The sequence below is a fragment of the Rhinatrema bivittatum genome, chromosome 13 (genome assembly GCF_901001135.1).
Source record: "Rhinatrema bivittatum chromosome 13, aRhiBiv1.1, whole genome shotgun sequence".
Classification (NCBI taxonomy): domain Eukaryota; kingdom Metazoa; phylum Chordata; class Amphibia; order Gymnophiona; family Rhinatrematidae; genus Rhinatrema; species Rhinatrema bivittatum.
Genome location: NC_042627.1, coordinates 9876971 through 9904766, shown reverse-complemented (window position 1 = coordinate 9904766; position 27796 = coordinate 9876971). Strand labels below are relative to the sequence as shown.

The 27796-nt window shown below is 44.5% G+C and overlaps 1 protein-coding gene across 1 annotated transcript; it reads left to right on the top strand.

Annotated features, from left to right (window-relative positions):
* The first annotated feature begins 957 nt into the window (after nt 1-957).
* Nucleotides 958-27796, top strand: NMB (neuromedin B). The gene is made up of 3 exons (XM_029575836.1): nt 958-1216; nt 9876-10081; nt 27478-27796. The coding sequence occupies exons 1-3, from the start codon at nt 1051-1053 to the stop codon at nt 27532-27534; spliced, it is 429 nt and encodes a 142-aa protein (XP_029431696.1). The 5' UTR covers nt 958-1050; the 3' UTR covers nt 27535-27796.

Here is a 27796-nt window from a genome sequence, read left to right as displayed (position 1 = left end):
CTGGGATTTGCCAGTTACTTCCAGGTGCCCAGCGTGGCACTGTCGGAAACAGGATGCTGGGCTCGATGGACCATTGGTCTGACCCAGTAGGGGATTTCTTATGATCCTGTTGTTTGCTTTGCAGCCTCTCTGGTAGAAAAGGTTACCTCTGAGATCCCTGTCAGGTCTGCGGATGTTACAGTATGCATGGAGGATAATGAAATGAAATCCGCTTCTGAATGTCCTTCCTCTCAGGAAAAGCCCCAGAGGACAAACCTGAGCATGGACTCCTTTGTCACTTTCATGGCTCTTCCTTGTACGTTTTCTGTCCCTTTTCAGGATGGGTGCCCAAAATTAAACTGTGCACTCAAATGTGGTCTGGTGGATGTCTCATGCACTAGAAGGGGTGATATCCTCAGTCCTTCTGTCTACCCCTATTTAATGCGCATCAACACAAGCCCAGCTTTGGCTCTGATTAGTGACTTTGCTTGCATTATCACCAATTATCAATGAATGTATTAAACAGGGAAAAGACATGGTAAGGGCACTGTCCCTTTCACATGTCTATTATTGCTCTCTTCTTACTCGCGTTCACACGATCTTATTTATCAGGGTGCAATTCATTCTGCAGTGCAATTACAAGGGGAGGGTTTGCTTTCCCTGTGCATTTGATTTGTCCTGTCTGACCCTGTGTACGTGCTTGTATGGGGGTAGGAGTGAGGTGCTCCGGGGTGGACCGGCTCGTGTGTTGTGTAAGAGCCTTTGTATGTGTCTGCTCAGTAAGTACAGTGGGCAAAGCAAGTTTAGGTTCCGGTTCTGCAGAACTAAATGTCAAGGCACCACAGGGGGTTAAAGAAAAGCCCCCGGTGCCGTACGTAAGAGGATTCCTGGTTGTTATTCATCCCACAGCCTCCACCCCGGGCTGGAGGACTTAAATAGAGGAGGGGAGGGCAGAGACGCAGGAGAGCCCGAGGCAGGCAGGGGAGAGGGAGGAAGGACTCCAGGTCGAGAGTGGGCGAGCGGCAGCCGGAGAAGCCTTGCCCGGGTGCCCCCCCCCCAGCAGGCAGCGAGATGCCGGGGCTGCCTCTCAGCGGACCCTGCCAGCTCAGCTTCTTGGCTCAGCTGCTGCTCTTCTCCTTCATCTCCATCTCGGCTTCCGTGAGCCTCGACTTGACGGAGCAGAGGAACAAGGTGGCCAAAATCAAAGTCATCCCCAAAGGCAACCTCTGGGCTACAGGTGAGTCTGCTGCAGGAGCCTTCCCCTCCACAACTTTCAGTGACTGAGGCGATTTATTGGGATTGAATCTAACGCTAGGCTGATTTTTTCGGAATTGCCTTTCCTCCTTAGCAGTGTTCAGCTCCCACCTTTACTTTTATTTAGCTACAGTTTCGTATAATTTATTTATTTTATTTAGATTTTTATATTCCGCTTTTTTTCACACTTTTTTTTTCCAGCATATGAAACCGGATTCCATTCAGGTAATATTGGTAGTAAACTCCTTGTGCACAAGCTAAATACTAGCAAGTTTCAAGTATTTTAATCTAACTGCAAAAGAGAGCTTTCTCATATGAATTGTGCTTTTCTTTTTTTTTTTTAAGTTTGAAAACTCCCTCGAGTTTCAAAGTGGGATGTTTTATTTTAAGAAACATCTGCTCTCTGGACTTTCCAATCTCCAGTTTTTAACCCAGAAATAAACTCTTAATGAGTTTTTAAATGATTATTTAACCCTATTTTCAGCTCTAAATGATTCTTGTCCATCACAGCTAGAGTTAGCATTGCAAGATCTAAAGCACAGGGCAATTTTTTTCTATGCAAAAACCCCTTCAGGAAAGATTTCTTCAGAGACAGAGCTCAGTAGGATCCCATCGGACTCAGGTAGTCGCTGAATGGAGCTTTTTCCCACCTCGTCCTCGGATCTGTCATTTCTGACAGCTGAGTTGCCTCTTAGTCGACTACTACTAGTGCATTCTGCAGCGCAGCTATGAAAATGCTGCCTTACGGCGTTTTGCAATACGGCATTATTGGATTCCTGCGCGATTTATACTCTAGGAGGGGAAGTACTAGAAGCTTAACCTATGGGACATGGGAGACCAGGTGGCAAGTAACCACTACCAGATGAAGCCTAAACTGCAGGAGTCAGACAGCACATTGTCGATAGCTCTGAAAGCTTAAAGCAAATTGCCAGCGCCAGTTGTGTCACTTAAAAGTCCTAGCAGATTGTGCTTTACAATATTCACAATTCAAAACAGAGAAAGAAAAATGCCAGAAGTGCTCCATTTGCACTGCGAGAAACAGAATCTCCGGCAAACAAGTCTCGTTTTGTTTGCAGGGATCAATTGCAGTACTGGATTTTTTTATTTTTTTTTTTGCACAGGGAACGGCTTACTGCCGCCTTCCTATTAAAAAAATACCCCACTGGCTTGCTAAAACCGTGCATTAAATATGAATGCATGGGTCATCGTATCTAAAAACCGTGGAATGTGGCAGCCCGGATGGCCCCTGCTTGACCCCGTAGTTTCCAGATTCTCCGAAGTCCCTGGGGGGCCACCACGTGTGGGCGTCGCCGAGGTCAAGGAAGAGCTCCCGGCGGTTCGTCCCCGCCGAGCGCCTGCCCTGTGACATCAAAGGTCGCAGTCCCAGGGCAGCAGCTGCAGGAGCTCTGCGCGTGGCGCGGGTGAATCGCAGCTCCTGGACCTGGGAGGGCCCTGTGACATCAGCCCGGGGGGGGGGATTCCAGAGTCTGCGATTTTAAACGCTAATTCGAATCGAGTCGGTATTTTAGATCTGCAGATCGCACCCTCAGCTCCTTCCCTGGGCTTAGTAAATCGGGGGAGGATCTCACTTCCTGCTTTTTTTTTAATCTTACTTCTACCCCTTGAGGAGCAGGGGATTCTCTTTGCCCAATGGCAGGATCTGAAGAGGAATCCTATTTCTTCTCAGCTCCCGGCCCTCCACACTCCTCCTCCCCCCTCCCCATCACACTTTTTTTTGTTAACAAAACCAGCAAAATCATAGAAAGTGTCACAAAACTATTCATTTGCATGCAGTGTGATTCCGTAGGCAAATAAATCATGAATATTCATTCTGGGCATCCTGAACCACAGCTCTGTTCATGGCCCTGAGGCTGGTACTAGAGTTGGGCACCTCTAAAGCAAGCAATTAATTGGGGAAACAAACTAACAAGTGGAAACAGAGGATTGTGTTTAGGGACTTTCATGTTCGGGTTTTATTATTCCCTATTTTTCCCTGGAATTTATCAGGGTTTATTATTATGACGAGAACAAAAGCAGGAGAAAATCAGTTTTAAAAAAAGACTCATTTTTTTCTGGGTAAATAACGGAGTTTATTTTGGAAGACAGAAACCAGGACTATAAAACAATATCAAGCAGGTTCTCCCACCCACTCAGCAGCATCCCCCTCTCTACCCCTCACCATACCTGGGAACTCTCCGGATTTGGCCCGGAGACTCTGGAATTCTAAAAGAATTACCGGGTCTCCGGGCCAATACTGGAAATCTCCGGGTGCTGCAGCAAAACCAATCTGCTTGGACCCAGAAAGAAGAAAGGAGGAACTCGACAGTGATTTCTACCATCTCCGGACCTTTTTAACTCTTAACTTCGCTTCCTCGTGACACCATCTGCTCCTGCACAGCCTGTTTCCTGTATCCAGCCACTTGCCTGCCCCATCCTGTTTGTCTTGGCCAATGGACATTGCGATTTCCTGCCCGTGCATCAAACAAGGAGTAAGAAATAGGCAGAGTCCACTTCCGCAGCGCAGGAGGAGAAGGAAGAGGCTGCTGCTGCTGCTCCAGGAGCCCGAGTTAGAATCTGCTGTTGCTGGTGTGTTTTGAAAGGGGAGGAGAGAGAATGAATGAGCATCTCTGTGAGAGTGAGTGAGTGTGTATTTGTGTAGGAAGAAGAGATCTGAGAGTGTATGTAGGTGAGAGCAGAGTGCAAGTGAGCATGGGTGTGAAAGTGAGTGGGCATGTGTGTACAGAAGAGGAAGAGACGTGAGTGAGTGACTGTGTGTGTGTGTTGGTGGGAGAATGGCAGAAGTAAAGGTGTAAATGGACACGTGAGAATGTGAGAGAATGAGCAGTGAAAGTAAGTGTGAACACGTGAGAGTGTTTACGAGAGCAAATTTGTGAGCATCCGGTCCCACTGTACAGTTGCCCCTCCCGCTAATCCATGGTAATCTCAGGGTGACTGGAAGTCAGAAGTTCCCAGGTATGCCCCTCACCCATCCCCTGCTTAGCATCTCCCTCTCTCTCTCTCTAAGCCCCCTCCCCCGCACTGCAGCAGCATTCGATGATTTGTATGAATTTTGTGTTGCAATCTCTTGTTAAATGTTAAATCTATGATAGCTTTTACTGTTTGTATGCGGTTTCTGTATTTTAATAATAGCTTATTGTATGTTTTTGTTTTTTTGATATGATTTTACAAAATTTTTTTTGTAAACCACTTGGATAATGCTTTTACAGGTGGTATATCAAGTTTATTATTATTATTATTATTATTATTATTAATAATAATAATAATAATCCTTACCAGTTGTGGTGACAAGCTCCTCCCTTCTCCTTCGGCAGCAGTTTATTGAGGCTCCCACGCTCTGCAGCACTGCATTTCTGCTTTTCTTTGAGGCCAGGGAGCCCGCCAGGGAGTGCTTTTGGTGGACAGGGCTGCTTCCAGGCATGGCGTGATCGGGTGTGCATACCGTGCATTTGCACAGGGCAGCACACCTGGGGGGGGGGGGGCGGGCAAGGGCAGCAGGAGAGAGACAGTGGGGTCGCTAGCGGAGCCAAACCTGCCAGTGGCTGAAGGCGAGAGGCTGCAGGCTACTGGCACTCTACCCGCTGGCAGCCAAAGAAGGAGGGACCTGCTTTCCGTTTGCGTGCGTGCATGCGCCCTCCCCCCAAGTAGAAAGATCGGTGGGCTGTGGTGGAGCTCTGACCCATCACGGCCTGATGCCTACAGGAGACCATGTGTGTATGTGAGTGTGCGTGAGAGCCTGTGTGTGTGAGCATATCTGTGTGTCTGTGTGAGATCCTATGTGTGGGTGAGTATCTGTGTGAGAGCCTGAATGCCTGTGAATGTGTCTGTGTGAGAGCTTCTGTGTTTGTATGCTTGTGTCACATATAGGCTCTCACAGGCATACACACACACACATAATGTATCTGTGAGGGTGAAGGAGACTGTGTATGTGAGAGAGAGGGAGTGTGAGAAAATGGATGTGTCATTGTGTGTGTGTGAAAAAGAAGATAAATCCACGACAATCTCAGGGTGAATGGAAATCAGAAATCCCAGGTATGGAGAGCAGGAGATTTTTTAATCCTTATTAATTTTAATTATTGGGTGTAATTTGATGATTCTGCTTTTTCAAAATATTTAATTTTTTTTGGGGGGGGGGGGAATTAGAGCATTTTTTAATTATTGGATTTTTTATTCATCAGATGTTTTGAAATATTTTATTGGTGTTTGGGAAATTCTGGATATTCTATTCATTAACTAGTTTGAAATATTTATTCTTTGTATGAATATGATTTTAATATTATGATTGTTTTATATTTCTTGATTTTATTATTTAATGTTTTTTTTATGAAGAATGGTACTCTCTCTGTTTTTTCTATTGTTGCTCTGCATATAGAGGCTGGCTTGTTGTGGTTTCCAGTTCAGTTCTTCTCAGCACGTTTCTGTTTATATTTTATTCTGTATTTCGTCAGGGTCTCTCTGTGTTCTGCATATGTGACCGAGGTCGGGCATTTTGCTGGCATGCAGGCCCAGCGCGACCGGGTGTGCAAACGGTGCAATTGTACAGGGCAGCATACCTGGGGGGTGGCATTGGGAGCAAGGAGTGTCCCGTGCTACCCCCAAGGGGAAGAAGCAGGAGGCCTGTGAGGCCGCCGGTGGACCCTATCCCACAGGTTGCTGGAAGACTCAGAAAGCCCATGCAGCCGCCAGCAGGCTCCATTTCCACTGGTGGTGGAAGAATCTCATCCTGCAGCTGGCGAGATGAGAATACAGGAAGTGCTGGCACCGCGAGTGTTGAATTACCACAGGGCCAGCACTTGAGGAGGGGCTGCAGAATGGCTGCTCTCCCCGATGGAGAAGATTCAGGCTGGCAGCATCGGAAGCGGAGGAGGAATGACCCGTGGGCCCTGCCTGCCTGATCTGCATGTGTGTGTGTGAGTGAATGAGAGGCTGCCTGAGATGCGTGTGTGTGTGTGAATGGGAGCTTGCCCGGGTGTGTGGGTGTGAATGGGAGCTTGTAAGGGCTATGTGTGTATAAGTGAATGGGAGACTGCCTGGTGTGGGTATGTGTGTGTGTATGAATGGGGGGCTGCCTGGGATGAGTGTGTGTGTATGAATGAGAGTTTGCCTGTGATGGGGCATTTGTGTGAATGGGAGCCTGCCTAGGATGTGTGTGTGTGTGTGTATGTGTGAGAACATGCATGCAGTAGAGCCTTCCTCGGATGGGCAGGGTTTGTGTGTATGAGAATGGGAACCTGCCTAACATTTGGGTGGATGTGAATGGGAGCTTGCCTGGAGTGTGTGGGTGTGAATGGGAGCTTGTCTGGGTTGTGAGTGTTATGTGTGTATGTACATATCAGAAAGAGAGGAGAAAGTTTGTACACCCCACACCCACTAATCCATGACAACCTCAGGGTGACTGGAAATCAAATGTTTCCAGGTATGGAGAGTGTGAATATCTAAAATCCTTTGTAGTTTTATTTTTCTGGGATTATTTAATATGTCTGCTGTTTTTAAATATTTTATTGGTGTTTGGGACATGTATAAAAAATTGTATGTGAGTTTTTAATTATTCAATCTTTTATTTGTCATCTGTTTTTGGAATATTCTTATTAGCATGTCTTTACTATTATGATTACGGTAAGCGTTTATTTTATTTCTTGATTTTATTGTTTGATGTTTGAGGAGTGGTGATGGTTCTGGTTTTTATTGTTCCACTGCATAGAGAGTCTGGCTTCTTGTGGTTTCCAGTTCAGGTTTTGTCACGTTTATATTTCTGCTTTATGGTTGCTCTATTCTGTATTTGGGGAGGGTCTGTTTATGTTCTGCATGTGTGACTGACATGAGGCATTCTCCTAATAGGAAGTGTATTAGTGTTTTAAGGCTTTCGGAGGGCCAAGCTCACGTACAACACACATCACAATAGGCCCAATACCCTATGGGTTCCAGGTGTGTTGTTACAGGATTTCCGGTTGGCATCCCAGCAGTGCATGTAAGTAAAATGTGAGGGATAGTTTGACCTCAGAATAGGGTACTTTGCTATTTTTCATGTAAAATGTTATTATAAATGCACAACTCTTAACTGTGTGAGTGGAGGGGGCTGAAGGGGGAGGTTGGGGGGTGGGGGGCATTGTGCAAGGCTATAAGGTTCGCCTAGGGAACCTAAAGCCCTGGTGGGGGGGGGGAGGGGCAGCGATCGCACTTTTTCGCGCCATCGTAGAAGGTGTTGCTATTGGATGTGAAAAGGCCCTTACCTTTTCGTCGTTCGCGGAGTCGGCCCCGGTGATGCCCCAACTCCTCCTCTTCCGGGGCCGACTCCGCCCCCATCTTGGTATCGCACGCGATAAGGGACTTTTCGCGTGCGATCCGTCTGGTTAATGACCCCCTTAGATTGTAAGCCGTCTGGGGAATAGGGAAATGCCTACAGTACCTGAATGTAATTCACTTTGAAGCGCTGGAAAAAAGTGCAAAAAGCAGAATATAAGTAAATAAAGTACTGTAAAAAGGGTTTTGAAAAAAATCTTACAGTTAGTAACAATGAAAAGGAAAATAAAAATAAAATAAGGAGCAGATTGTATAGAAAGAAGAATGACTAGAGAGAGAGGAACAAGTTCTACTACTCGGTGATAAGCATCACCGGCACAAGAACATCAACGCTCATAAAAACTCAGGATCTGAGGCTCCCAGGGGGGGGGCAGACTGTCAGCAAATACTTTGCACAGAAAGGGTGGTGGAAGTGTAGGAAATGCCCTCCTGGGGTGTGTGGTGTTTAACAGGGCATGGAATAAGCACAGAGGATCATTAGCTGCTCAATGTGGGCGGGCAGAGATCAGGACCTGGGAGCACCTCTTGAAGTGTTTATATGGCTTTATTTGTGTGATTCTGGGCTGGGTGGTTGCGGTTGCCAGAATGTTAGAGGTCCTAGCAGAAACATGGGATGCTTCAGTTTAGGTTTATCTGGCCGCCTGCAGTGGTAGAATCCACGACCAGCGGCTGGATCTGTCGGGCAGGCTGTAAATCCTGGAATGACTTGAAGGGGCTCGTGAGGACAGGTCTGTCTGGCAGGCCATGCAGGTGACCTAGAAGACTGGACGTTCAGATAATGGCTTTGCTAATATTGATGCCTAGGTAGATTATTACAGGACGTTTAAGTTTGGATGTGGGGAAAACGGGAGCAGGTAGGACCTACCTGGGGATCTTCTGTGCTCAAGAAGGAGAAAGCAGAAAAGAGTCAAAGACTGTCCTGGGATAAGGCGAACTCTTGCTGGTGGTCAGACTGGAAGGGCCTTTTTCTGCCATCATCTACTATTTTAAGGAATTTGTTGCTTAGGTGGCTTGCTAACCATGGATCTTTTGGATAGTGGAGCAAAGATACCCTGGTGTTTATAGAAATAATGTTAATTATGTCAAATAATGAAGCGTTATTCTGTGATACACATAAAACAGAGAATACTGATTGGAGTTCCATTCTGACAGCAATTCAGATGATTCCATTCATTGACCAAGGAAACCTTTGAGTAGAGAGAGGCCATCCAAACAGCGGAAACAATTTCAGTCAGGTGACCTGCTGGCACAGTTCTCCTGCAAAAAATGCATGGGACATCAAGGCTTCGGCACTGAAAAATTGAATACAAAACTGCCACAAAACCTGAGAAGAGGAACTTATAGGTATTTGGGGAGGGGAGAGGGGTTGGGAGAAGAGCCAAAGCAAAGCTAAAGGAGAGAAAGTTTAAGCCATTATCAAGAACTGTGTCCATCAGGCACAGCAGATAAAACTAAACTGAGGGGAGCCGCAGAGCCACTCCAGCACAGAAACTGCCATGAAAGAGCAGGTCACATGATCCACCTGTGTGTCTGGTGAACCTCTCCTTCCAGCACACAAACTAAACAGGAAGGTCGCATTGAGTATCAGTTTAAAACTCGCCAAGCGAGCATCAGATGGACACAGAGCACATGGAGCACTGGAATTGCATCGCCAGCCCACTCGAGTGCACATTAACTTCAAATTTCCACTTTAAACGATCATCGGGGGTGCTATACGCCTCTGACATCCATTAGCCATATATAATTATTGGTCGTGAAAGGCCGTCATCACTAGTATATCTGTATGCTTCCCCTCTTTTTGAAATATTTCCTTTGCAATTAAAAAACTTGGCACTTATATCACCATTTCAAAATTTTGTGTAACATTCATGTCCTGTAAGTACTGTTTCTTATCACGCAAATCTGAAAAAAAAAACCCAAAACAAAACAGCAGTTAGCTTCAATTTGCCATATTTGAACCAGCAATAGTACTCAATGCCTGCTTGCACGCAGCTTACACTCCTGACACAGATCTGTGTTTCGAACACACTGTCCATCCTCAGTGGGATGCATGCACACTGTGCTTTGTTACTATCTTACAACTTGTGGCTCCTTCGCCATTCTGCACTTGCAAATTGTGCCTGTCTTCTGAAAATAAAACCTTTACAGAATCCCAGAGAGTTAGCATCCTCTCTAGGAGTTTTTAACATTAAAGTTAAATGGATATCGCATTGCTGCTGCTTTTTCCGTAATTCCATTAAAAATAGCACCGGCGTCGGTGGAGCCTCTTATAATCTCGGTGACTGAGAACATGTGTGTGTGTTTGGGGGGTGTCTGTTTTTCAGGTCACTTCATGGGTAAGAAGAGTATACCAGACTCCCCGATTATGGAGTACCCAGAGGAAGCCGAACTCAGCTCTGTGCCAGTGGCCTACAGTCCTGCGCTCTCACCAGAAGACGTGAAGGAATTCCTGATCACCAAGCTGCTGAAGAATCCCTTGCAGCAGAGACAACTGGATGACAGCAGAGTGAAATTTGACCTTAATGATCAGGTGAACAAGTTTTTAAAGAAATTTATGTGAAATGTGCATGAACACCTATTGGTCAGATGGTAGCACACACACACACACACACACAAACACACACAGAAATGGTTGAAATTAGCATGAATTTGAAGCTCACGAGTCATCAAGGACCCCACCTTGGTTACTATAAAATTCATTCATCTTTCAAGAGAATTTTTGAAAGACACGTAAGAAAAACATCTCTGCGGACAGAAAGGGAAGAGAAAGAAACAGGTAATGGGATAGGAGGGAAGCAGAAACCCCCCGTGAAACTGAAATATTCTGCTTGCAAAGTAGGCTGCTCTGAGAGGCCAAACAAAGTCATTTGCTGAAAGTGACCAAGTCTCGTAGTGGGAAATGAAACTGGGTGGGTTTCTCAACTTTGTGCCCTGCTTAAGCCACAAATACTGAAGACGCCTCCTCAGTGCAATATTAAATATTCCTGACGCACATATTTTGAATACTGGAGAGAGGAGAAAGCTGCGAGTGGAGGCTATGAGTAATGACAGGCCTGCTGTCCGAGCCAGGCAGTGCCTATATGTCCAAGGACTGGTGGTGTGCATTGTTGGGATTGTGAGTGGGAAGGGCAAGGAAGCATTGCTGGAGGTCGCCATTATGCTGGTATTATTGAATAATCCTGACCCTAGTGGTGGATAAATCAAATGCTTTCTTACTATGACTTATTCCATCTGCATCGTGTACAAAGCACAGAACGATGCCACAGAGAAGAATGAGCCCCTTGGATCCAGCGGCTTCTAAGCTTGTTAGACTGGGCCCATTCTCAGAGCCATTTCAGTGGGCAGAACAGTGCTTTACCCACAGAAAATGGGGGTCTCTGAAAGTCACCTACCCTCTGGGTGGCTAATATTGACCGGTGGCGAAAGAAGGCCTAGGGGAGGGGCTTGCACGTTTCCCAGAGTAGGCCCGTACCTCTCCCCAGCATGAAAGAGCAGCACAAGGAGATCGGCAAGTACTTTTCCTTGCGCAGTGTCAAAGGGAAGGTTTCCCCTTTGAAAAAGCTGTGCAGAGTCTGGGAGTGATTTGAAAATTGGGTCCTCAGGGAGAGTAACTTTCAAGGCCTTTCCACAGACAGAACGGCTGTGCCCGCAGAAACGGCCTTTGACAGAACCGCCTGCCCAACACGCAGGTAAAGTCCCGTGCACAGGACCTGCAGGAGTTAGGGCGAGCTCTGGAGTCACACGCCTATCTCTCAAGTCTGTGTGTATTCCCCCCCCAAAAAAGAAATCTGCACACAAATCAGCAGGTGTAATTGTGTTCGGATAGTTAGGGTGGGATCATTTTCAAAGGGCAAGTATGCGTGCATGCTCTGACTTTTTACCAGTTAGAAAATTCGCCCCTGAATGAATTTCACCAATCTGGAATATCATATTCCAGCACTAAAGAAGTAAGTGTCCAGCAGAGCACTTCCTGCTATACAGATCCAATTTGAAGGGATTCAGCTTCCGCTGCCATTAGAATTAGATTATTTAGAAAGAAACGTGACGGCAGAAAAAGACCATACGCCTATCTAGTCTGTCCACCCACACCCTCTAATCCAATTTTACAGTCCCTGCCGCTCCCTCGGAGATCCTCCTGGGTTTATCCCATGCTTTCTTGAATTGGCATATACTGTCCTGGTCTCCTGCACTTCCACACGGAGATCGTTCCATTCATCCACGACCCTCTCTAAAAAGAAATATTTCTTTCTATCACTTCTGAGTCTTCCCCCTTTCACCCTCCTCTCATGACCCCCCACGTTCTAGAGCCTACCTTCCAGTGGAAAAGGCTCACCTCCTGTGCATGGAAACCTTGGAGGTATTTAAATGTCTCTGTCATATCTCCCCATCCCGCCTTTCCTCTAGGGCATACAAGTTTAGATCTTTAAGTCTTTCCCCATGTGCTTTAGAACGAAAACCACTGACCATGTTAGTAGCCTCCCTCTGGACCGCCTCCCTCCTGTTTATACCCTTTTGAAGGTGCGGTCTCCAGAACTGGATTCCAAGTGAGGACTCACCAGGAACACTATCACCTCCCTTTTTCTGCCGACTCCCTATGCATGAGACCAACAATTGGTTTTCCTCAGTTCTACTCTTGGCTCTGCCACAAACGCAACCTAAACTTGAGCAAGGCATTTTACCTCTGTGTACCTTAGTCTAACCGAAATAAATACATATAATAGGAAGAGCTTTTACTACAAACTAGAAAAAGAGTTTCTTATAGCAGAGATGGACTGTCATGGCCAGTACTGTACAAGATTTATTTTGAGGAGTGTGACTTCAGTTTGTTATAACTGGGATTTGTTATAAAGAAGGACCATGCTGATAATTATGTTCCCCATCCTCTCTCTCTCTTGAAAGCTATGAGGCAGCTATATGTCTAAGGTGAGGATCCTGTATGGATGAGAGGTTCTATAAACATGTAACTATTGTAATTAATATAGAATACAAGAGATGATAAGCAACATATATAATAGCCTTTTGCAAAAAGCTCCCCCAGGGCTGGATAGATTTAAGGCAACGTTAGGCCACCAACAACAAAAAGAATAGCAGGCTAAGAACTTTTTAAATAAGATTAGCTGTGAATGCTTTGAAACATTTAATGTAGGTCACAGACTGTGAAACTACCTTTCCAGACACGGGCTGGGTGTACTGGGGTGTTCTATTTATTTATTTAACAACTTTTCTATACCGACATTAAAATACACATCATATCGGTTTACATTTTAACGTAAAAATGGTGGAAATTACAATAAACAGGGAAAGGGGAAACAGGGCAACTGATAAATACAAAAGGAAGCACAGAGAGGCGAAATTTAGCAAAATGAAAACTAAAGAGAATACAGTATGTAAAAAGTAAAACATATCTACAAATATACAAGCAGTAGTAAGTGGCTACATGGAGTCATCCGAGAGCAATTGAGAGGTGTCATGGAGCGACGGGAGGTGGAAAGTAGTCGAACGAGGAAAATTAATCAGGGAAAGCCAGGTGAAAGAGCCAGGTTTTTAGCATTTTTCTGAACTTAAGAGGGCATGGCTCCAAACGAAGGTTAAGGGGTAGAGTGTTCCAGTGCATGGGGCCAGCAATCGACAGTGCGCGGACCCTGGTGGCTGTCAGACGAGCCTTTTTAAGTGGGGGGGGGGGGGGGACTTGTAAGGTGTATTTGCGGTTCGCTCTGGAGGGGCGGGAAGAATGAGTAAGTTGTAAGGGTTCACTGAGCCACAAGGAGTTATGGTTGTGGATGGCTTTGTGAATGATAGTTAGCGTTTTGAACAGAATGCGGTATGTGATGGGGAGCCAGTGTAGGGCCTTGAGGATGGGGGTTATATGGTCTGATTTACGAGCATTGCTTATCATCCTTGCCATTGCCTTTTGTAAAATCTGGAGAGGTTTGATGTTAGAGAGAGGAAGGCCCAGGGACAAGGAGTTGCAGTAATCGAGCTTGGAGGTTAAAGTGGCTTGGATGACTGTTTTTGAGGTCTTGTGTTTTGCATGCAATCCTCTGGATCTTTCCGAGTGCTGGCCGCCTCGTTCTTCCTCCTCCTGACCGCGTCAGAGTCTGTTGCTCCTCTGGCCACACTGCTCCTGCTCCTGATGATGGCGGCCATAGTTCTTCCCGCCCTTGCCAGCCCACGCAATACCACTTTCTTCTGCGGCCTGTCGTGGGCGGGGAGAAGGACGTGCCATTGGCGGCCACCTCCAGGAGTATGGTGCTCTACGTGGCCTAGTGGCTCCACCTGTCCAGGATGCAGGATCCCGTGCACTGATTAGCTCTAGTAAGATCTTGAGCAAAATGACTTTCTTTAATAGGGTTCTGCCTTGTTCCCTGTTTTCACATCAGTTAGTAAAACTGGTATCCAGTCAAGAGGTACGTTTCTGAAGTGCCGAGGCTGTTACGTGTACCAGGGATCTATTTTGGATGAATAGTGGCACTTTTCTCGCAATCAGTTTTGTGCCATTTGCTCCTCTTTTGTGACCTGGTGCTTGGGCTGCTGATCACACTTGGTTGACCCAGCATAATGTGAATAAAAAAAAAAGATGAGCTGCAGGCACAGCGTAATGATAAGAGGAAAGCAGTGGCTGGACTTGGCAGCGTGAACGCGGTTTGGAAAGGAAGTTATTTTCCTCTAATGATATTTCCCGTTAGCATTATGCTGATCAGAAGAAAAAGGGTATGAAAAAATGAACAGATGTAGCCTGCGGGAGAGCTGTTTCCATAGGAATTAGCGGGCGTGGGAGAATTTAGCGAGGGGGCAAAGTTGCATTTAGCGCCGAAGCTGACTTCTAATACAGAATCTTATAAAAGTAAAACAAGTTTTCTGCATGGCCCCGTTGTGGTTGTCTAACGATTACTGTATAAAGTGATCCATTCTTAGCTGAACACTCCTCCTTGCCTCTTGCTTTTTGTTCCTCCTTGTCTCTCCCTGATTTTTCCTCTGCCCTCTCTAATTTCTTTGCCTCCTGTCTCTCTTCTTTCTTTGCTTATGTCGTACACATTTGTCTGCTGTCCTCCCTCTTTGCTTATTTCTTTTCTTCTCTTGCTGTCTCATCTGCTCTTTCCATTCTCTGCCTTTCTGTTATTTAATTTAATTCAAACTCAGTTCATTATTAGCATGGCACAAACACAAGAACAGCCAGAGCAATTCAAAATACAAATATGCAAAATTTGCTCATATTTGACACGTACTGAGAAAGTCACACCTGGAACACGCACTTGGTGCTTTCTTCCCAAAGCACAGACCTTTTAAATAAAACATCCAAATAAACAAGAATGGCTAATGGGTAAAAACAGTAAAAAAAATATAAACATTTTATCTACTTTTTCATTGCAGTGTTGCTGTGCCATGCACTACAATTTGCATTAAAATATTTTCAGCATGCATGCTAAAAAGACATTTAATAATGACTGCTAAAGTGCAGCATCCATAGCACACATGCACAATTAGAGATGAATTTTAAAAGCGCCGCGTGCATAAAAATAGGCACATGCACATGCAAGTAGCGCATATTCATGTAAGTGCTATTTTATGAATCTCAAACATAAACGTGCACGTAATGGTGCACAATTAAATTTGCTCATATAAAAAAGGGGTGGGCTGGGGCGTGCCGCGGGCGTGTCGAGGTGGGGGTCAACATTTACGCATATAAGGTGCTATTTTAAAACCTGCGAAGGCAACACACATATGGCTGTTACCTGCGCACATTTCCCCCTGCTAATTATCAAGTGTAAGAATAGAATTCTTTAAAGGCAAATTCTGACTGGGTGAGGCCTCTGGATAAACTGGGAGGAGTACAAGCTGAAAAACCAGGGGGGGGTCTTGATGACCTAGAGATAGTCTGGGCAAACTGGTGGACTAATTGGTTCAATTATAAAATTGATACTTTACACATATAAAAGCCAATAAGTGCTAAGGAAAATATGTGAGTTATATTTCCTCATGTAAATTATTAAAATTAGGAGCACAAATACGTGCTCATAGCTGATGTCCCCAACTTATCCGGATAAGTTTTAAAAAGCACTACATAGCTAGATAAGTGTTCAAACACTGGTTATCCATCTGTCATGCTTATCTGCCTATGTAGTGCTTTTCTTTTACTTATCTGGCTAACTTATTTATTTAATTTATCTTAGCTAGATAAGTCTTAAATAGATCTGCTTAGCCAGATAAATTGCAACAGTGCTACTTAGCTGGATATTTGTTGCCACTTAGCTGGATAAGTCAAAACTTATAGGGCTATGTTTAAAATACATGCCACACATTTTTTGATACACAAACATGTTAGTTAGACTTGTGCGTATTTTACATAGGGGCTGATGCAAAATAATGCGCTCAGCCAAGCGCACTGTTTAACGCTCGTCCACAGCCCCTTATTCTATAAGGGGATTAGCGTGTCCAACGCTCTGTGAAACTAATAGCGCTCATCACTTGCAAAATGCATGTTGATGAGGCTATTAGTTATTCACCCCACATGCAAAAAAAAAAATGTGTGCCAGACCTGCACATTTTTATGCTCAGAAATTCATGTTTGCCCAGAGCAGGCGTTAATTTCTGAGCAGCCCAAAAAGTAGTACAGAAAAGCAGAAAATATTAGCTTTTCTGTTCATCCTCTGACTTAACACTGTGGCGATATAAAGCTGGAGGAACTAAAAGTTTATTCTATGTTCACCTGATTGCTAAACAGCACATGGCCATTATGAAAACTTCATGCAAATGTTAAACTTTGCATGCTCAAATCTATTTTCCTCATGATTCTGTCTCTTTGCTTCAAATCTCTATAAAAGTTATTTGGGCACATGGGGTTGGTTATCAGTGTTAAATGAACCTCAGGAGAGGAGGATAAATGAAAGCAGAGATTTCCAGGAGAGGATGAAAAGCAGGTATCTGCTTGGCTTCCCTTGTGGTTTATACTCCTTTTGTACTGGACCTTCCTTTGCGTGTCATTTTTCCAGATTTGTGGGTAAGAGGGTCTGACCATCAGACTTCTGTGCCAGTAAAGGACTTCAAAATTCAGAGTGAGAGGAGGACATGGCTGGGGAAGGAAGGGTGAATGGCTACAGGAAGACGACAGATGGGGCAGTGGCAAATGCAGGGAACTCAGTCCAGATGAGTGCAAGAAGGAGCCCACCTCGCTCGGATCAGACACATTAGACACCCGCTGGAAGGGGTAGAGGGGGGGAGGGGACATCAAGAAGGCAAGGACTCCCAAAGGCATGCGCCTCACATGTTTGTTGAGGAGGAAGAGGACGCAGAGAAAATGCAGAGAAACTAACAGAAGAGCAAGAGCCGAAGGTTGGGCCAAGCACTACAGAGGCAGGTGCATGACTAGGCCAATGAATGTTTCGCTTAAGAAGAAAACAACAACAAAATTCTGGAGCCAGTACTGGGGGGAAAAAACTCCAGCGGGCAGTTTGGGAGCGACTCAAGAAAATCCCTTTCTCTGTGCCACTCTCCTCTCTTCCTCCTCTTTTTCTTCTGCTCCTCACTCTGTCTCTCTCAATCTCTCCTTTCCCTGTCTCTCCCCCCCCCGTCCCCTGTACTACTCCTCTGCCTCCCCTAGTGGAGCAGACACTGCTCGTGCCTCTTAAAGCCCACAGTGCAATCTGTTAGCCATTTAAATGTGAGCTAAAAGGTTAACATCTGGTTAAAGACAGGTGTTTATTTATCAAACTTGATAACCACCTATTCAACCTAGGCACAAAGTGGTGTACAAAACACACAAAAGAAATATACACAGATTAATATATACAAGAACAGCACATACAACAAATGGATAAACACAAACCTAACAGATATTAAAGGAATTAACATCAGTTCATTGCTCATCAAATAAAAACATTAAAAAATAAAACAGCCAAGCTAAATTGTGAATACATGAAAAGATATCATGCATTATTATAATTAACACACTAGGACAAAAATCATGAAAGCATCAATCTGGGCAGACTTGATGGGCCATTTGGTCTTCTTCTGCCGTCATTTCTATGTTTCTATGTTTCTTTTTTTTTTTTTTCAATTCTTTATTTATTGGTTTTTAAATACAATACATAAATATAACTATTGTATTTGTAAAATATAGAAAAGGAAAAGAAAAATATATCAGTACAAATTATTAAACTATTTATATATATCTTCCATTTTCTGTAATCTATTGCAAGAAAATAAAGAGAAAGTGAAATTTATTGGAGCAAACTACAAATGTTTCTATGTAATCTGAATGTTAAGCTTAAGAAAAGGAAGTACTGAAAAAATAAGCGTTACAAAGCTTCTGGAACATTAGGTAATCCTTAACAGTCTCAGCTCATCAGGAACTGAATTCCATAAATAAGACCCTATACAAAAAAAAAGGTTTATTTTATTTCAACTGACTTAGCCACAGATAAAGGCACACTCAACAATGCTCTCTTAATGGAACACAAAGGTCTACTAGGCTTATACAGCTACGAACGACTGTAGTGATTGTAACATGATTCACTGTGGCTAACAAATATAGATTCTGTATAACCTGGAGCTGGAACTAGAACTGCCATAATATGTGATTTCACAGAAATATTAGAATCCAAGATTACCCCTGATGTCTTCAGGGGTATCTTCACCTTGGACTTTACTGGGGGTACCTTGTGGTCAATACTAGGGATGTGAATCGTTTTTTGACGATTTAAAATATCGTCCGATATATTTTAAATCGTCAAAAATCGTTAGAGCCGCGATACAATAACAATTCCCCCGATTTATCGTTAAAAAATCGTAAATCGGGGGAAGGGGGAGGGGAGGGCGGGAAAACCGGCACACTAAAACAACCCTAAAACCCACCCCGACCCTTTAAAATAAATCCCCCACCCTTCCGAACCCCCCCAAAATGCCTTAAATTACCTGGGGTCCAGAGGAAGGGTCCCGGTGTAATCTTTTACTCTCGGGCCTCGGACCTCCGTGGTCTGTAGAAACAAAATTGCGCTGGCGCTACCTTTGACCCGTATGGCCAGCGCCATTTTGCGGCGCCATTTTGCGCAAAATGGCGCCGGCCGTAAGGCAACACGATTCGACTGCAGGAGGTCGTTCCGGACCCCCGCTGGACTTTTGGCAAGTCTTGTGGGGGTCAGGAGGCCCCCCCAAGCTGGCCAAAAGTCCCTGGGGGGTCCAGCGGGGGTCCAGAATGACCTCCTGCAGTCGAATCGTTTTTCCGTACGGAAAAACGATTCGCGGTAGGAGATTGTTCCGGACCCCCGCTGGACTTTTGGCAAGTCTTGGGGGGGTCAGGAGGCCCCCCCAAGCTGGCCAAAAGTCCCTGCGGGTCCGGGAGTGATCTCCTACGCTCCTGCCATCGGGGGACAAAAAAAACAAAATGGCGCCTGTCATATGACAGGGCAAAGGTAGCGCCGGTGCCATTTTGTTTCTACAGACCACAGAGGTCCGAGAGTAAAAGATCACACTGGGACCCTTCCTCTGGACCCCAGGTAATTTAAGGCATTTTGGGGGGGGGTTCGGAAGGGTGGGGGATTTATTTTAAAGGGTCGGGGTGGGTTTTAGGGTTGTTTTAGTGTGGCGGTTTTCCCGCCCTCCCCCCCCCCCACTGGACCCCAGGTAATTTAAGGCATTTTGGGGGGTTCGGGAGGGTGGGGGATTTATTTTAGGGATGTTTTAGTGTGCCGGTTTTCGATTTACACGATTTACATGATATTTAAAAAACCCAAACTGCGACGATCCGATTCCCTCCCCCTCCCAGCCGAAATCGATCGTTAAGACGATCGATCAAACGATTCACATCTCTAGTCAATACTGGGTGGGGTGGGGGATATCCTGATATTTTGAGAATTACATTTCAATGTATTGAATTCCAGGCACTTTTGGATCACCAACATGCAGCAAGTTAGCTTTCCAAAAGTTTCTTGGTAGATGACACCCAGATCTAAATGTACCTGGATGTCATTAGCACACCATTGACATTGCAGCACAGCTTTCCTGATGAGACGATCCAGGGCTGTAAATAGATACCCCAGACAGAAGCTTCCAAGGCTCAGAACATCTCTTCCCACTTGTACCCGTTACTTCTGCTTCTTGATAAAGATCTGAACCATCCCAGCATCGCAGCAAAGACCTTTACATTTTTTTTTGCCTTATTGAGTATGCATTAAATAGCAGGTGGAGGAGAACACACCATGCTATGTAATGTCCACCCATTAAATCCTAATTTGCATCTGTTGTTACTTCATTTACACGCATGTGCATGGTAATGTCTTCTCAGACCAATTTAGTGTGTGTACTATGGCCTCGGTGTATAATATAATATCTCACATACACGCTCAAGTTTCAGTGTATGTGCCCCCGTTCTTATGAGATTTTGGTCACAGTTATTTCTCCCATCTCACAGGGAAATGTTACCTGCAATTCCCACAAACTGCAGTTACCATGTAGTTTATTATATACATTGTTTGGGGTTTTTTCCTAGAAATTAGTTAATGGTATTGTTTCATGTTTTTATGTGAGTTGTAGGAAAGCATAGCTAAGATAACGAACAAGTGTGTAATTCTCAGGAGGAAGTAACATAAAAACAGAATATGACAGTAGATGAAGATCACAGTGCCCATCTAGCCTTCCCTTCCTAAAAACTGCATAGGAACATTCCCATGTATCATGGCAGAAAACAACCTGCTGGCCCATCCAGTCTGCCCAGCTTTTCATATCCCCATGACCAAGGATATATCCCAGCTGCACCCTCAGAGCGTGACTGACTGAAGGGCATCACTTCTTATCCAAGACAAATTTTGCTCTCTTCTTCCATAGTACTCCACCTGCCCGCATATCTGCACATGTAAGATCCCCTATATATAGTTCACACCTAGCACCCCTTTCTTAATTATTTATTAAATTTATAAGCCGCTTTTTCGGACGTTTCAAAACGTATTACATTCAGGAACTGTCGGCATTTCTCTGTCTCCAGAGCGCTCACAATCTAAGGGAGTCATTCATCATTTTGTGACAGGCCGTTATCGCACGCGTTACGGCGTTATCGCAAATCGCGTTTGCAAATGAAAAATGTATTAGTAAACAGGGAGGAGTTTGGGTGGGGTTTAGGGAGATCAGGGGCTGCCAGCGCTGTGTGCGATAAACTATCACACACTAGCACGGGCAATTTCACGGGAAATACCTACACCTTTTCCCGGGGCTCTACGGGGGCGACAATGACTGGCGTGGCCGATATCTCCGCATACGATAACGCAACGCCACATGCGTACCCGTACGCTGCGATATGGCCAGCTGCTCATTTGACTCCCCACGCCCCTTTTTCTACCACAGGCGATCATTTAGCTATAATTATAGCAAAATAATGAATCTAGTCCTAAATTTTGTACCTGAAGCACTGGAGGGTGAAGTGACATGTCCTTTCCTCCTATATCAAACAGTAATCCAAACGCAAACCTCAGTTTTGTAATTCACAAACCCATGCGAGATTGACTTCTTCAATGATCATGTCACCCAAACTTTTAATCCATTTTGTACTGATTTGAAATTCCATGACGCCTATTCTCTTGAGCTGTATCGTCGCTTATAAAAGTGCTGTCACCGCCCGCTCCGCTGGGGACAGTGAGCAAAGCAGGGGCGTATCTTGAACTCAAGTGGTCCGAGCACTGTCCTTCTGCCTGAGGCACCTGCTGCTCCTCAGGAGTTGAGCCCCTGTGTGCAGGTAGCTGCCAGCATCTCCCGGAAGGAAGCAGGAGCCTGCAAGGACTTTGAAGACCAGAACCAGAGCAGAGAACCAGGATTGTAGCTGAAGATCGGGACCAACGCATAAAAAAAAAAAAACCCCAACATCCAGGCAACAGGATATCATGAAGCAAACTCGGTGTGGACTGTTGGACCAGCAAAGGTGCGTCAGGACAGAGCTTCTCTTTTTGGGTGGCATCCGATAGAGAGCCTCCGGAGGCGGGTCTCCCTGACTTTGCGCCGCTTGCTATATTTGCACAGGGTTCTCGATGATCTGAACCCCTTTGGCTCCACTGCAGGATTCCCCTGACCTTGAATACCAAGAGCCGCAGGTCTCCCTGGCAGGTTTAATGACTTACGTCAAGGCTCTAAACTTTAATACTGGGCACAGTGAAAGCAGGAGCTTTTGGCTTTGCTTTGTTTCCAACTTGCTAATTTTCCTGATCTAGGAGAGAGCCCAAACCATTATTTAGATTAAAATTTCTTTACAACAGTACTGGTGGGGGAGGGGGGGGGGAGGGGGTGTTTTAAAACTGCCCTCATTGGCTGCGGAACTTTTCTCCTTCTGACTTTACACTAATTCTCAAAGTGAAAGTGTTTTATTTATTTATTTATATATTCCGCTTTTCGCACTTTTTTTCCTCACTTCAAAGTGGATTACATTCAGGTATAGCCGCATTGAGGGGGGGGTGGCAATGTTCAGAGAGCCGAGTGATGTGGGTGAAATGCTGCTCACTCGTGTAAATCACTTTCTGCATCGTCCTCCCTAGCTGTGACGATAAGAACGGCTGATGAGTGGACCCACGGGAGATTTTTTTTAAAAACAGGGGGCACAATCATGACAGATTTTTAATCTGAAAAGTGTCAAAACCTAGCAAACAAGATGGAGGGGGTAAAAAGGAAAGCAGACCTGGATTCAGACTGAAACAGCAAAGAAACAAGCAGAGGGATATTCTGAAACTTCCAGCCACCATTGCTCTTTTAACATCGATTACTTTACACAGAGACATCTGTTCAGAAATATCTGGTTACGTACATTAGCCGGATCCGAATAGCTTACAAGGGATATTCAGCAGCACGGTTACCTGCTGAATATCCCTGAAGATGAGGCCGATACTCAGTCAGTACTGCTCAGAGGAATAAGTATGGACTTATCTGGCTACGTAGCAGCGGCTAAATATTCAGTCCTGTTTAGTGGCCACCACTTAAGCCAGATAAGGAGCGATATTCAAACGTAACGGGTTAATTTAACCAATAGCAGGTCTTATTCAGGAATATTCAGCAGCGTAGCCCTAACTTTACTTAAACGGATATTTCTGAATAGTGAGCAGGTCCTGACTATCCAGTTAACTTAGCAGCTAGGGGCCTGATTCACTGAGCATTTTTCCCATAATGGGAGAGAAGCCTTAGTGAGGCAGGCTCTATATTTGAATATCGCTACCTGTCTGGCTCAGCAGCACCTCCTCAGAGCACCCATATCTGACCCACTACTTAAGCCGGAGAAGCGCTTACCTGACTAAGGGGCAGCAGCTGAACAGGCCCGGCTGGATAAGTCCATACTTACGCGCCTCTTGTTTTTTTGGGGGGATTTCTTTACTTTTGCCCTCCGTGCCTGGCAGCGCTGGCTTCCTGCTTCTCCTGGTCTCTATCACAGGAAGGTATTGTGAGCATTAGGTTTGGGGGGCACTGAGGGAGGGATCATTCTCTTCCGTGGTCCTTTTTCCTATGGAAGAAATTCCCAAGGCAAGATAGGGGAAGTATTATTTAGCTTTTGGAAAACTGATGATGAGATGGCGGTTACTTCTATTTGAAAACGCCTAATCATTTTTATGACGGAGGATTTAAGTCTGCCAGTGAGAACTTCCTTGAGTTACGGATGACACTGTTTTTATTCTGTGCCCTGTGGGCGAGGGCAGTTTCTACTTTAGTATCTGTTTTAGTACATTAGCTTCCAGCATGTGTGGCCGAATGCCTTTTGGGAAACCTGATGGACCAGTTTTTATTTACTATATTTTTAACTATAATTTTAGATTTTTGGTTTGGTCTTGTTTAGGATTGATTGATTGATTGATTGATTGATTTAGAATTTTTCTATACCGACATTCTCGATACAAAATATCAAATCAAATCGGTTTCCATAATAACAAAACAGTTGCCGTTGAGGCGTTACATAAAACAAGTGACTAAACATTAGAACATAAGTATTGCATAGAAATAAAACAAAACAGGCATTACATAAAACAAGTGTCTAAACATTAGAGCAAAAGTATTGCGTAGAGGTAAGTGAATCCTTAACAACGTTGAAAAGAACCAAATGAGGAGGATAAATAGGTGGGATGAAAAGATTTGGTCTGGATGATACAATGCTGGCTCTGTATTTTATAAATTGGAGTTTTCTAGAAAGGCGGCATATACATTTTTTAATTAAATTATGGGATCCTTAGATTGAATTCTGAAAATCCTCCACAATTTTCTTCTTCTTATGGAAATTGCTGTTTTTCAGTGCATGCACTGTCAGGCAGAGAGAATAATTTAAAAAAATCCTGAAAAAGGGGGCCTTGTTTATACATTGCAGTAGGAGGGGGATTCTATGTATAGGCGGAGAACACAGTTTAGGGAAATTAAAAATAAACCATGGCCACAGCAGTGTTCCAAAAGACAATGTCTCACAGAACAATGACTGTCAGCTGGTGAGTCAGAGCCTGCCACTGGATCCCCCGAAGATTTGCAGGTGGAACACAGGATGAATCTCCTTTGGCAAAGTCAAGATTACAGATCAGATCAGCTGGGCTGTGTGGGTGAGGTAAAACCTTTAGAAAAGCACCTGAAAGTTTTCCTTTGAAAACGGAGGGGGGGGGGGGGGGGAAAGACAGCAATGCAGTCCAGTCCAAAGTGTGAGTGCATTTCGTTTGTGATTGGCGTGGGAGGCGTCTCTTGATCTGATCACATCAGCGTTGCGGCGTGGCCTGTGACACCAGGCCGCAGAGGAGGAGAAAGGCTGGGTCGTTCGGAGCCCATCAAGAAGCGGGATAAAAAGGAGAAAGGTGAGAGAATTCAAAGGCAGACAAATATTCTCTCATGGCCGCCAAGCATATGCCAGCTGGCACAAATAACTCGCATGACATATGGTTACATGCTCTGGATACACGTGGTGAAAAAAAAACACTGTCTCATTGCTGTAATGAACAAGACTCTGTGGTAGTAGGGTGGAAACTGACAAATGGATATGAATCTAGAATAGATGGAATTTAGTTATGTTACAGAAAGGGACGTGTGATAACGGGGGAGGGGGGGATATTCCAGGCTTCACCCCCATCACTGGTGTATGGGTCAGGGGAGGGACTGCGTGATTACCAGAACAGTATTATCGGGGTTAAATTCATGGCTGGTTCATAAGTTTGAATTACATATTTGAATTATAATCTGTCCTTTCTCTTCCTCCCCGCCAAGTTTTTAATTACCCTGTTATATGTAACTGCATTTTCCGCACCACTGTTCTAGTTTATGTTTCACGATGCACCCTTGTTTTATGTGAACCAGCATGATGGGACTGCGATCTCGAATGCCGGTATATAAAAACCTTAAATAAATAAATAAATAAATAAGTTAAAAGAGGATATGCTATGCTGTAACTCCGTATTCTCTGCAGCAGTGCTTTTCAAACGCCAGTCCCCGGCAGCATTTCTGCCGGGCCGTAGACATGCACCGGATTAATATCAAGGAGATAGGAGGCCAGCTAACTGCCTCGAGCTTGTACTCCTGGAGGCCTGCAGTGGGCGCCAAAGAGCAGATCTTTAAAGCCAATCCTACAAGGAAACAGGGAGAAGAGAATCCCTCTTATAAGGCGATAGGGTCCCCTGCATTGCTGCACCTGGGAGACGGGTGGCACTTCTGCCCAGGACAGCACCTTACACAGCCCCAGCACCCTCCTCCTCCAAGAACCCTCAGCACCAGACATCGTACAGGGCAAATGCTGGGTTAGATCTCAGATTTACTGCTAGTCTTCTTAATTCTTGCACTTTGCAAACAGCTTCTTTCTGAAGCCAGTAGGGGATAATTTATACAAGAAGTGAGCTTGGAAGTGTTTCCAACAGTGGAGTGGGGGCCCCAACAATTAGGACTGTTTAGGTATCTTTCGGCCACACTTTCTTGGTACTCAATGATCTTTACTCTCTCCATAAATAGTACAGAATTGTTGCTTAGTCCTGACACTTCTATTACTAATGCTGCTTTTTTATCATTTTCTTCTTTACCACAATGTCTGGCTTTTCTAGCATCAAGCATTTTATTGGTTGGTCTGGGAATGAATAATTATATTCTATGACTAGGGTCCTTTGTTTTCAGTTTAAACTGATTTTCACCCATAAATTCCTGGATTTTCCCAGAGTGACAGCCTATTTAATCTTTCACCTTAATTTCGGGCAGCTTAAAGAGCAGCTCCAGAGCTGCAGATGCAGCGCCTCAAGTCCCACCCCCCGCCAGGGAAAGCGCTGGCCCTCCAGTGCCGCTGATGTGCTGTTCCAAGCCCCGCCCCCTCCCCTCCCACCAAGGAGAGGGGAGAGACCCGGAGCCGCTGCTGCGGTGGGGAGGGGGGGAGGAGTAGAGGGAGATTCTCACTGGGGATGTGGGGAAAGAGAGGGTCCTGCTAGGCAGGAGATGGGGGCAGAGATGGGAGATGCTGCTGAGTGGGTGAATAGGAAACTCTGCTTATTATTCTTTTTATTGTCCTGGCTTCTAGCCACCAAAATAAACTCCGATTATTTGCCCAGAAAAATGAGTCACATTTTTACCTGGATTTTCTCTTGGTTTTTTTTTTCGGCTTTTGACATAATAAAACTCTGATAAATTCCCCGGGGAAAATTTTTTAAGAATAAAAACTGAAAATTTTCATTCATTAATTAATAATTAATAATAAAATATTATTAATTAATAATTAATAAGCAATTCATTAATGCTTTAAGCACATTGACTGGCACATATGTTCTCTCTATTTAAACCCTTGCTTCTTTTCTATGCTCCAAGTTGTATTACTCCCTTGTTTTATTGTAACTGCATTCCTTAGCCTTCTCTTGTTTAATGTTTTATTACTACTATCATTATTATTATTTTTATTATTATTATTATTATTAGGATCAATATTATCTTTTACCTTTTTGTTCCCTATCCACTTGTTAATTGTAAACAGACATGATGCGATACTTATCGCGAATGCCGGTATAGAAAAACTTAAAATAAATAAATAAATAAAATAAAATGAAGGTCCCAAGCTATGATTTATGCAAAGCCCTTATGAGAGAAAGAAGGGACTCGGTGTAAACCTGTCGGCGGGAGCAGCGAGTGGGACTAAGGGTAGAGCACGGAGCTCGGCCCAGACGGTGCCTCCCCCAACCCAAAAAAGACCGCAGGCTGCCCGAAGGGAGGGAGAGGGGGAGGGATTTCTTATCTCTCTTTTTATTTTTTAAATGACCAACTGATGGCTGACTGGATGGGGGAGGGAAAGAGAGAGAGTGAGAGGGATTTTTTTTTTCAAGGAGGAACTGGTGGCTGGTTGACAGGGAGGTGTTTTGGTTTTTTTTAAAGACAATACAGTTAGCTGGTTGGGAGGGGGACAGAAAAGAGGGCCTTTTGTTTTAGTAAAAGCAACTTTTTTTTTAGGAATGTTTTTTCTTAACCTGGCTTCTTAAAATGGCAGTAGGGCTAACCCTTGAGATTAAAGAGCAGGTGGGGGAGGGAGTTTATCTTCCTTCTCCCCCTCCTTAAATCCCCCCCATCATCAGCATTACAACTGGTCTCCGTCATTCAAGGAAGGCAGCTAAGCCCATCCCTGACATGCAGAAGGCTGAGAAACCCTGCTCTGGAGCACAGAAACTTCGAGATGCACTAAGTCAAAGGTTTTTCTGCTTCTGGCACTGAGAGTCTGCACAGAGCCTGGCTCGCTGCTTTGAAAGGATTATCAGTGGTGCTTTAGTTTCCTGACAGCAGACTGTCACCCATTCTGTAATAGAAATATCATTCATAGGAGCTTGTATGCATGCTCAGTTTCAGTCCATACCTGTAAAAATAGTCACTACAGAAGAAATCTGGCAGCAGCTCAACCTGTACATCATCTACAAACCCCACTGTTATCTAAATGTGGTTGTGATAAACGGAGCATTCTTTAAATTGTGTGTGTGTTTGACATTGCAGACATCGGGACTATTAATGAAGATACTGGAAAACTATGTTGAAAATACCAGGAAGTGACGATGAAGACTTGAATTCCTTGTTCCTGTACATACTAGAAAACCTGCCTGAAATATACAGGACTTATTTCAGACATTCCAAAGGCTTTTGTTTATAATAAAAGATAAAATGAGGATGGTTTAAATTATAATTTAATGTAGCTACATCATTTTTATTATTTATTAATGTAATATTGTTAATATTTATCATCTATATATTTTATGCATTGCTGCTGCTGCTGCTGTTTGGAGGAAACCGGTGAATAAAACCCATTCTTTGCACA